Genomic DNA, 12,242 nt, shown 5'->3' on the forward strand with positions numbered 1-12,242 from the left:
CACACCAGATATTGACTCGTGATGCCATTTTCTCAGAGATTAGTGTGGTGTTTCACTTAAAGAACATTTCACATTTTAATTTCAACCTTGATCAGTTTTGCCAAGTTTCATCTTTTTAATATGTCTCAAAGTATATTTACAGTGTTTAGACAAATAAGGCTTCTTATATATCTATCCATGGTGATGTTTCTTTTGCAGTTCAGTATATTAGTAAAGTATTTTTTTCTGCAGAAACAAATTGTCAATTATTTCATTCCTTGTTATATCTACTATTGATTACAGGTGTGGAATTAGGGGATAATGTTAAACTGTAAGATTGGAACGGGTACATTTATAAGTCTGTAAATCTATTCTTAAAGTGCAATAAAGTGCGACAGCATTTTCCTAATTCAGGCAAAACATTGAAGCTTCACCATTTACATGTATACTAAACACAAACAATTAGGTATTATGATGTTTTGGGGGATATTTTTATGAAATTTTGTGCTAAAGTCTTCACTACCAAAAAACATTCCCCAAAATATTCATAAACCCTAAGTTTTTCAGTTCAGTATATTTGCAAGTATCACCTTTGGAAAGAATGAGTCCAACGCAAAACACAATAGGATGTTATGACCGATGTCTTCCAACTTAGAATAAAAGTCAATTACAGTGTCACTATTGCTGACAAAACAAACAAATTGTCATCAAATACTAGACTAACATCATATTATTCCATGTGTGACTTTCCAATAGGTTAGTGAGTGGGTTGGGTTTAACACTGCTTTTAACAGTATTCCAGTTCTATCATGGCGTGTCAGCTTAATGTGGGAGGAAAGCCCAAAGTAATGCAGGCCTCAGACCTTTACCACTTCGGTGAAACCCACGAGCACGGGTATGATGCTGACAAACCTCGAAAGATAATTGGGGCGAATCAGGATTCGAACCCACAATCATAGGTTTCTGGAATGCCCAAAGGACGCAACTCTGCACAGCGAATCGCGGCGCATAAGATGACTGACTTTTTAATGACTTTCCATTGACATTATTTTTTCTTATAAGCTAAACCGTTGAAAATAATTATATACACATTTCTTTGATTTTTTTAATAGCATCTCATAACAAGGCAAAATGGTGCAAATGCATTCAGCAACAGTATTAAGATAAGAACTCTTGTTTTACAACTAATGCACGTTAAGCATGATTTACATGTCCAGCCAATACGTTTTATACAATTTTGTTGCAAGCACCACAAGATTTACACAGAAAGCCTGTGGGTTTGAGTTCAAGGCAAAAAGTGTCTAGGCAAAAGCTTAAACTGTTCACAAAAGCATGTCTTGTCAATCAAATTTTTGGCTGATAGAGAAGGGGTTGGCAACAATACTTTATTGGGATAAAAAACAACTTTTTTCTCGCAAGTGAGTGAGTTGGGTTAATGGAACAGTATTAATGTGGGAGGACTCGCTGAAGATTGGTGCATGTCTCAGACGATTTCCACTTTTGTGAAACCCACAACCATAGGTATGGTGCTGACAAACCCAGCAACATTATCAGGATGAACTGAAATTTGAACCCACAATCATAGTATTCTGGCATGCGCAAGGGAAGGAACTCTGCACAGCAAATTGCAGTGCCTAAGATGTCCGGGTGTTTTTGTTGTTGTAAACAATCCCTTCTGACTGGTAAACTTTGGCAACTAATTCATACACTGAGTGTCATCTCAATGAATGTGATTAATGTGTAAAATCACCCAAACGTGATAACACACTCATACATTACCCAGAGGTTTCCCGATCACAGATTATAGGTAGAATCGAAATTTGCACAAAAATATTACTTGAGAAGCACCTCTTAATCTGCAAGCTGCAAAAGTTTATACATTAATCCTTTTTACAAACATAGGATTACTCTTTAGTCAGAGGGGGCACAGGTGCCCCAGTTGTCTAAGGTGCCATGTCTCTTGGGCATGTCAGAAACCTATGATTGTGGGTTTGAATCCCGGTTCACCCCGATTATGTTTCTAGGTTTGTCAGCACCATATCCGTGCTCGTGGGTTTCACAGAAGTGGTAAATGTCTGAGACATGCATCACTTCGGGCTTTTCTCCCACATTAAGCTGAAACGCCGTGATGTAACTGGAATACTGTTAAATGCAGCGTTTAACCAAACTCACTCACTCTTTAGTCTGACAAAATGTGATGAATGCTCCACCTGTACAATATATGGTCAAGCCTTCGATAAAAATGATATACATATTTTGTTGGTTCTAAAATGCATGACATTTAGACATTTAATTTAAACAGTGTCCTTGGGAGATGCTCTGCTGTGACACCTTTTGTGTCTCTGGAGGAAACCTGAATTTCTAAACTCTATACCACAGACACTGCAGTCATAAGACTTGACCTTTCTGACTCTATTGTGAAACCTCATGTGTGTCTTCAAGTTACCTGCAGTTGTAAATGCTTTCCCACACTCACGACACACGTAAGGTCTCACACCACTGTGAGACTTCATGTGTTCGTTCAGACTTCCTGATCGAGCTAACTCTTTGCCACACACTGTACATTTATAAGGCTTCTCTCCACTGTGACTTCTCATGTGGGTCTTCAAGTTCCCCGATTCTGCAAATGTTTTCCCACACTCCCCACACTGGTACGGCTTGACTCCACTGTGAAACCGCATGTGTCGCTCAAGCTGATTACAAGTTGTGAATGCTTTCCCACACTCACTGCACTCAAACGGCTTGATGCCATTGTGGCGCTTCATGTGTATGGTCAGGTTACTTGATATAGTAAACGCTTTCCCACACTCACTACATTCATAAGGCTTGACTCCACTGTGACACCTCATGTGTGTCTGAAGATTCCCTAATCGTGTGAATGTTTTCCCACATTCACCACACTCAAAAGGCTTGATCCCACTGTGACACTTCATGTGTGTCTGCAGGTGACCTAACTGTGTAAACGCTTTCCCACACTCGATACACTGATGAGGCTTGACTCCACTGTGAAGTCGCATATGTTTCTGCAAGTTACTCGATTGAGTAAATGCTTTCCCACACTCAACACACTCATACGGCTTGTCTCCAGTGTGATACATCATGTGAGTCTTCAGGTTTCCTGTTCTGTTGAATGCTTTTCCACACTCACTACACTCATACAACTTAACTCCATTCCCATCCTCCACATGTTTATGGGGATGACTTGTTTCGAGAAGTTCGCTCTCACATCCAGTGTTTTTGTCGATGTTAGTGTCACTTATCTGTGTTTGACTTTTTATTTCCATGACAAAGATTCAGACAGCTTTGACCTTCAAAGATCTGACGTTTTTTCTTCATACATCTTCTTCACGTGGATCAGCACCATACATGAAAAGAGGTTACAACTGCAATGCAAACACAAAATCAGTTTATATATGGTTATAGTTATTTTCGCAGGAAGAACTGGCCTTCAACAACCCATGCTCGTTGTAAGAGGCAACTGTAACCTTAGGTTCCGGGTACTTTACCCTTCTACCTATGGTCACTTCTACTTATCAACTACTCCTTGGTTCTAGGGATGATGTAGCTCTCTTTCAAAATCACAAGTCAGATGGTTTGCTCCAGTTCTTGTCGTTTTGCATGCATTCAATAGAATAGATACAATTTGAGCTTTGTCAAGAAATAGAACCCTTTTTAACTCTTATAGTAGTGTGTTATACAGAGCTCCAGATATGCTGCGTATCTGCGTAAAATACGCATCAGAAATGCAGAAATACGCAGTAAAATAAAATCCAAGCGTATCAAATACGCAACGAACATTACAGATACGCTACAAAAATAAAACATGTGCATATCAACAAAATATTGTGAAGTAACCCTGCGTATTCAATTAGCAAATCAGCAACTTATTTTGAAATTATAAACAGGCATTCCGTCAACCTTGCCACGATGACATTTACATCATAATTATTTGCCATAACACTTTCTTGTGGAAGCATTGTGGTATTTTTGAGTCCTATAAAGCTCTCGAACCCACACGACACCAGTTTGCAGTGACTAGATGAATAGTGTTTTTAAATATTTAAATTAGATACCCACATGTGTGAAAACTGGTGGGTAACAGAAATTTGAAAACCCAGATAGAATTACTGATACCCAATGATTTTAAAATGCATGGGAAAAATACCCACACCAAAGGTTTATCTGGAGCTCTGGTTATAGTGAGTGAGTGAGTGAGTGAGTATGGTTTTACGCTGCTTTTTGCAATATTCCAGCAATATCACGGTGGGGGACACCAGAAATGGGTTTCACACACTGTGCCCATGTTGGGAATTGAACCCGGGTCTTCGACGTGACGAGCGAACGCTTTAAACACTAGGCTACCTGACCGCCCTCTGCTTATAGCAATGGCTGCTGTGTTTCTACAGTTCCTGGCAATCATTATTATATCTATGGTGGCATTTTATGCGGTTCATCTCAGTTATCCCAGATTAACAAAGGTTAACTCTGGTTGACATAAGTTGACTGGTTGCCAGAAATATTTGTGGTAAATTCGGTTGACAAATTTTCATAATCGAACGCACATTCAGTATGTATAGGATGTTATCGCATAGTAGTGAAAAAATGGTTTTGATGTGAAACTGGAAAGAAATTTTCATAATGTTTTAAACATGTCAGTGTTCATTAAATATTTTGGGGAAATTATTTTATTGCAGATTTAATATGATGAACAAAGGGTTTGCCGCTGTGTTGAAGTAACAGTTTTCTTGTATTGTACTCTGACACCGGTAGTGACCACTGGTAGGCCTATATTGGTGGTATTTCTTTACCTTACAAGCCCTGTGGTGGTATCAATAGGCCTATATATCACGAAAACAGAAGACCGAACATCAGCATTATTTACACGTGAATCATGAACCAACATTCGCAATTGCGTTCATCCGTTCATAAAAATGTATAAATAAATTTTCAGTTACCATGTCTACGTCTGAAGATGGAAACACGTTATTCAAGAGTCAAGTCTTGTTGTTGATCTTCATCCTCACGCTCCTCACAGCGATAGCCCGTTCGCGGAGCTGTGTCACGCGCTGGGAAGGAGCTTGGCGGTATCCTTATCAAAGGGAAGTCACTCTACATGCCTCGTGAACTTGGTATACATCAGTCAATCGCTGCTTGAGAATATACAAGTTCGGTTTTCACTTCTTTATAGTTTTTTTTGTTTTTTGTTGTTTAACGCCGATCTCAGCAATATTACAGCTATATGACCGCGGCCTGTAAGTAATCGAGTCTGGACCAGACAATCCAGTGACTAAAATCATGAGCATCGATAAACGCAATTGGGATCGATGACATGCGCAAACCACCCGACCCTGTTAGTCGCTCGCCTCTTACGACAAGCATAGTCGCCTTTTACGGCACATTCACGGCTTATACCCATTTGGGGAATCGAACCCGGACATTCGGAGTGAGGACCAAACGCTCCCCCTCCCCTATAATCATCATTATGATTAAAATGCATTAATATGTTTAGGCGCTAGGCAACTCATGGTCGACCATTCACTCTATTACATCTCCATTCTATTATGATGAATACTGCTAAAAATTACCATGTATTTTTACAAAATCATTTGCGAAATTTGGAACAAAATCCAGGCCATATTGCGGAGAGGGGCTTCAAAATCGGCTCTACATGGTGTACCCATGTGGTGAATTGGTGTGACAAGTCAACGCTTTCACCTCGCTAGACAAATCCCACCGCCAATGGCTCTGTCGGTTAAGATAATTTGTATAAACAAATGTCAAATCAGGTTAGAAGTGTTGTATATTTCATTCAGGTGTTCACCAGAATAGTCACGTGATGTCATGGTTACGAGTTTAGCCAATCGGGAAACACTTCCGTTGCACGAGTTTTTCCTGCGCGCAATCGGGAGTCTGTCAGTCGAAGCAGACGACGCTTACTTTATGAAATGCAACGATGCATGTTAAATTAATTTCAACAAGCTGTTTAGAGTTCGGAATTTTTATCAACAAATCTTCACAAGGTGAGACTTTGCTAAACCCCTGCATACAAAGATTTAAAAAACCGAATTTAGACTCAATACATATGGCAATTGGATTGTTTGGAATTTTGTTTGGCCAAAGATTAATCTTAAATATTTATAATGAAATTGTAAATTGCTGAGAATACTTTCGATGCATTAAATTGCCTGAAGAGTAAAGCTTGCTTTTATATGTTGATGTATAGAGCTCGAACAGAGTTTTGTTACTGATCGTGATTTTAAGATCAGTTGTCAAGGTCATCGGTTGTTTTGCAGTTTGTACATTGATCACAGTGGTGTTTAGTTGCAGAGTTTAGATTTGCAATGGATATGTGAATTCTTGAACTTATTTTGTCTAAATGGGTTGAATTAGAAAAAAATATGCCATTTAATAATACTTTTAGTGTGAAGAGATTTATGCCCAAATAGATTTAAAATTTGGGATATAAATTTTGAAATTTTGAAATTAGATGCTATCATATATTAATGTTCTTGCTAAGTTTAAGAGTTTTAGAGTTGGCGGGGGTAGATAATAGGTCAGATAATATAAGTATTTGCCCTCGGGGCTTTCTTTAGGGATTACCTAAGAATGGACTTTCACTTTGTGTGAGTTCATTGACGAATGAACCTTCATAGAGTGTGGTCCCAACTGAATGAACGTCGGGGGTCGACCGGCGCCAGCAATGGCGGCGGGTGTGGTGGCTGCATGGGGTATATTCCCATGTTGCTTCAGGTGAACAATGAACTGGCCTTTCATGTGTTTGTGACGAGTGCCACCGGTGGTGCAGGATACGCTCACCTTTTCGCGAACACCTGGTAACATTACTGTTCTCGTGTGATTCATGGTCGGAATCGTACAATCGACTCTGCTTTTAGCAGAGATTTCTTTTGAATGTGGTAAGGGTATTGTCTCCTTTATTTATTTGAAGAAGAATGGGGTCAGGACTTTGTTGGATTGTGGTTGGGTCGGAGGCTTTAGATGGAGACTTTAGTGGTGGAGGTTGAAAGCTGTTGGCGAGTCTGACGTTGTGCTGATGTTGATGACGGGATGCAAGCACTGTCGTTGATAGTTCTAGCTACGGCCGATTATACCATGAAATAATGTGAATGAATGAATCATAATAAGTGCGTCTTTTAATGTTTTGGTCCCAGGTCAGATGCGTGAAACTCTATTATGATCTGTTCGGCTCGTATGTTTTAGTTTCAGTTGTGACATCCCACTTCCTACAATAACGAGTTCCATTTAAGACGCGTCACCTCCTATTAAAATGAGTTATAGTTTTAATGTTTTAGCTCAAGTTGAGATCCGTCTAGATCTCCTATACGATGCAGATACAGACATTATCGTTTTCAGTTTAATGGTTATTGAAATGAATTGGTCTTTTAATGTGTCAGTGTCAAATGAGGCGCCCCATTTTTTTTATTAAGATGAGTGTATCATTTTTAGCTCCAGCTAAGACGCATTACTTTAGCAGTGATATTGCTGGAGTGAGTGAGTATGGTTTTACGCCGCTTTTAGCAATATTTCAGCAATATCACGGCGGGGGGACACCAGAAATGGGCTTCACACATTGTGCCGGGTCTTCGGCGTGACGAGCGAAGGCTTTAACCACTAGGCTACCCGACCACCCCGATATTGCTGGAATGTTGCTAAAAGCGTCGTAAAACCATACTCAATCACTCACTTTGCATGGCACACGAATGCTATTTGTGTTCGGTAGTCATGGTATCATTTATCATAAGAACAAAACGCGTACATGTTGGACATATGTAGCATTGAACGGACTGTCACTCAAAAAGTTGCGTGTTAAAAGGTGTGTCCTGCCATAGTGATTATGAATTCCGTGTCACTTCTCCATGTTGTTGTATTGTCATACCGTGACATCACTGGAAAACACCAGGCTTTTTCAATCTCTAACACAAATGAGTGCTCTGATAGGGATCGTAGCTTTATACGATCTGCGACATATTTAAGATAGTTTCGAAAATGTATCTGATCTTAAACTTGAGATATCTTATCTTTGAACGTAAGTTGTTAAGATTAATCTTATCTAAGATCGCTTCGAAAATCTTGACCGTGGTCTCTAATGTTTCAGCCCCAGTTGTGACGTGCCACTTCATATAAATAAGAATATTTAGCTAAATGGTGTTATTGTCGCTAGGAGCAGGTGTAGATGCAACAATAAATATTAATCCAGACTTACTTGTATCAAACGTACCACCGGTTCAATCAACCAGTACGCACCCTACTTCAAATAATGAGGTACAGCGCGCGTTAGCTGTTTTATCACAGTTCGCGGCTCGCATTTAGGTAGCAATCAACACAATTCGTTTAGCGCGTTGTTCCTAGCTTACTCACAGCACTTCTGCTCAATTTGACAATAGCCCACTGCATTCAGCGCACAAGGCAATTTTGGCGCAGCTACCCCGCGACCCGCTCGGTCTCACAACGCTGTAGAGTCTCATGGTGCCTGGCAAGATATCATTTAATCCGTAATAAATGTGAAAACGGCTTGCCATACGGCCAGGCACCATCCTCGTCTCAGCATGTATTTCGAATTTGGCTGCCTCACTTAGACCTTTGCTCAAAATATACTTGTATGGTCTGTCCTTGAAATAAACCTTTTCTTTTATTTTGTATTATAAATACGACTTCAGAAGTGTACTTTACACCTAGGTATGTATACATGCACATTCAAAGACATTCGAGATAGTTTATTTCCAGTACAGTTTTCCATTCATCCCATTCTACAAATGGAAATGTTTTAAATAGATAATGACCGTTGGTGAATGAAAGTAATGGAATTATTTGTCATATATTCTAAGTATTGAACACAATCTTTAATATTAATGGTTTTCAGTTATTATTTCTTTCCTATTTCTTTTGGCCTAGCTAAACTACAGCTTGGAGGGAACATACCACAATATAAAATTGTGAATAAAGAACCACAAGAACGTATTCATTTTGCTCTTAGACAAGATTTTTCTTTTACAAATTATCTTTCTTACTAAGGATGCATAACAAAGTAATTATTACTAAATACGTATGTCACTGATCGAAGTATTTGATAATTTATATAATGCACGGTAAAAAAACCCAAAACAAAATGAAAACTATTTAAAACATCAAAACAAAACAAATCAAATCAAAGTTAGTCTACCCTGAAATCATTTTGTCATTCAGAAATCGACTAAAGGGATCGGGTGGTCAGGATCGCTGACTTGGTTGATGAATGTCATCGTATCCTAATTGTTTGGATCGATGGTCATGATGTCAATCACTGGATTGCCTGGTCCAGACTCGATTATTGGCAGACCGCCGTCATATGGCTGGAATATTGTTGAGTGCGGCGTTAAACAATATAATGAGTTGGTCTCCAATGTTTCAGCTCCAGTTGTGACGCACCTTTACATATGAAAGAATGAGTTGGCCTCTCGTGATGTAGCTGCAGTTGTGACGAACCACTTCATATTGTGAGTTGATCTCTACCTTTTCAGCTCGAGTTTTGACGCACCACTTCCTACTAGTATGAGCTGTTTTTTTATGATTTATGTCCAGTTGAGACGCATCACTTAGACGAAGCAGATTATTTTTCCAGACATAATCCTTTTTTCAATATTATGGTGTAAACTCGTTGGGACTTTAACTCCATATAGTTTCTATAGTCACGATGACTTTGACTGAATTTAAGCATGTCCTTCAACAATTGTACATTATACCTAGACGACCAAGGTGCCTGGACATGGGTTACACATTGCAACTGTCCGTGGTCATGTGGGCTCCATTCTGAGAAAGCCATGCTATGCTGGACTTTCTCTGTGAAGAATGTGGTCAGTAGATATAGGGGTGTATTTTGCTGGTCCGAATGTTCCGAGTAGTAGGGAAAGTATAACCTTCCGCATTCATGGTGAAGTGTAAGAATGAGTTGCGGGTGCTGTCCACACCCAATGATACCCCAGTTACCGTAGAAAGGCAGTTGTAGTGTCAGCTGAGGTCGTCTGGAAGTCTATCTCTAGAGCACATATACTGATAGATATTAAAAAGCTCTAAAAGCTTCAGGTTAAAATGAAGGCCGACCGTTTGACCATTAAGTTAGCACAATAGTCAGTGCAAAGATTTGGAGTTATGGACCTATATGGTGTGTACCCATTCCGGCAAGTAACTTTTGTAGAGGCATGAGAGGTGTATAACGATTTGATTTGCGTATCACTACCAAAGGATCGCTGTGAAAACAAAATCAAGACAAGACGATAATTTAGTCTTTTAATGTTTTAGATCCAGTTCAGACGTGCAAAATCCTATTTTGATGAGTTGGCCTTTCCATGTTTCAGATCAATTTGAGAAGCGCCACTTCCTGTTACAATGAGTTTGTCTCTTATGTTTCAGCTCCGGTTGTGACACGCCTCTTCATATAATGACTTTTCCTCATGTGTTTCAGCTCCGGTTGTGAGGCGCCACTTCATGTAATGATGTGGTCTCTAGTATTTCAGCTGCAGTTGTGATGCACGACTTCATTCAATTAGTTGCTCTCTGATGTTTCATCTCCAGTTGTGACGCACCACTAGTTGTGACGCACCACTTAATAACACCCGTGAAGATCCGGGGTAGAATAGATCTTCAGAAACCCATACTTGCAATAAAAGGCTACTGTGCTTGTCGTAAGAGGCAACTTACCGGTACGAGATCGGGTGGTCAGGCTCGCTGACTTGGTTGATGAGCCAACCAGTCCTTGTTTTATCCCCTGAATACCGAGCGTCAGACAGGGTAACTACAAATACCATTCTTTAAAGTCTTCAGGTATGACGCAGCCAGGGATCAAATCACCGACCTTCCGCTCTCCAGGCAGATACTCTATCCACTAAACCATGGAGGTTGTCTTATCTTTTGTGAGGAATATATATGAGTGAGTGAGTTGGGTTTAACGCTGCTTTTAACAGTATTCCAGTTATATCACGACGTGGAATATATATGAATATTCATATCTGGTAATGCATACCAATGCAGTGCATGCACATGTGCATATGTTTTACACAAAACAATATTGTCACAATATTCATCAACTTTATTTTTTTTCACCCACAATACATGAAGATAACTGGACTGGTTTTCATGGCAACTACTCCATGCCATCTGAAAAGGGCATCAGTATGACAATGAAAAAATAACACAAATAGTTAACAGTGCAATCAAACGTGATAAAGTTAGACAACATGGCTATCTACTTCTTCATGTCATGTCATCAATTTTGCAAAACTCAAATTACCAGAGGATGAAAAATAGATGATTAGGTTTCTTCATAACTGGGTCACACTTAGCATGCTTATGACTAAACATGTTTCTGAGGGGAGATGTGCTGCTAATCCATGACATTAAAATGATGTTTGCAGTGTCATGACAGTTACAGGCAGTCCAATTTTAAGTCATCCAGTGGGGCGGTCGGGGAGGCTAGTGGTTAAAGTGTTCGCTCGGCGCGCTGAAGACCCAGGTTCGATTCCCGACATGGGTACAATGTGTGAAGCCCATTTCTGGTGTAGACTTGATTATTTACAGACCACCGTCATATAGCTGGAAAATTGCTGAGTGTGGCGTATAACAACAAACAAAACTATTTCACAAAATTAATGTAAACAATATTGCATTAAATAGATCGAAACATAAGTGCAAAATACAATTTTCATGAAAAGATAAGTGTAATAACAGAACTACTTGAGAACTAAAGAATAGACTTGTTGACAAGCTATTTCATCTTTACATTCTGAGGGTAACGTGTTTCCTTTAGAAAAAAAAAGATTCTCTGCATGTAATATGTGCAACACCCTCTACACAACTGTATTTTGGAGTGTGCATTATGCACAACAAAATATTTCAGGTGTTTGTATACACTTATTATCTCCATCAGACCATCACCTGTGATACATAGTCAGTACTAGACAGTTTTCAGTGCACTTCAACCCTCCATCACCTGTCAATACAATCGGCTGTTTATTCCATGTAGTAGTGACACGTCTACTTTTACTGAGTCAATTAAACAGCTATAATGTCAGATTGGCTCTACTCATGCATGAATACCAGTAGACAAACATGATGAAAAATTCAAGATTTCAATCTCTTCAAAATCACATCTTAGTACTCACCACTGCTGCACATAGATCTGGGGACTTCCCATCACGGGTCATGTCAGAATGACCTGTTGCAAACTTTGACCAGCCAGTGAAATGATGAACAAGAAATTGACATTAGCCAAA

General features: G+C 39.5%; 1 protein-coding gene across 1 annotated transcript; it reads right to left on the reverse strand.

Annotated features, from left to right (window-relative positions):
* Positions 1-2,042: 2,042 nt before the first annotated feature.
* LOC139456304 (zinc finger protein ZFP2-like) lies at positions 2,043-5,003 on the reverse strand. Its single transcript, XM_071237930.1, has 2 exons — positions 4,935-5,003; positions 2,043-3,362 (listed from the first exon to the last, which is right to left on the reverse strand). Exon 2 carries the CDS (start codon positions 3,261-3,263, stop codon positions 2,274-2,276), a length of 990 nt encoding a protein of 329 aa, XP_071094031.1. The 5' UTR covers positions 3,264-3,362; positions 4,935-5,003; the 3' UTR covers positions 2,043-2,273.
* Between the last annotated feature and the right edge of the window lie 7,239 nt (positions 5,004-12,242).

Source organism: Haliotis cracherodii, unplaced genomic scaffold (assembly GCF_022045235.1).
Source record: "Haliotis cracherodii isolate W230 unplaced genomic scaffold, xgHalCrac1.p SCAF_11, whole genome shotgun sequence".
NCBI classification, from domain to species: Eukaryota; Metazoa; Mollusca; class Gastropoda; order Lepetellida; family Haliotidae; genus Haliotis; species Haliotis cracherodii.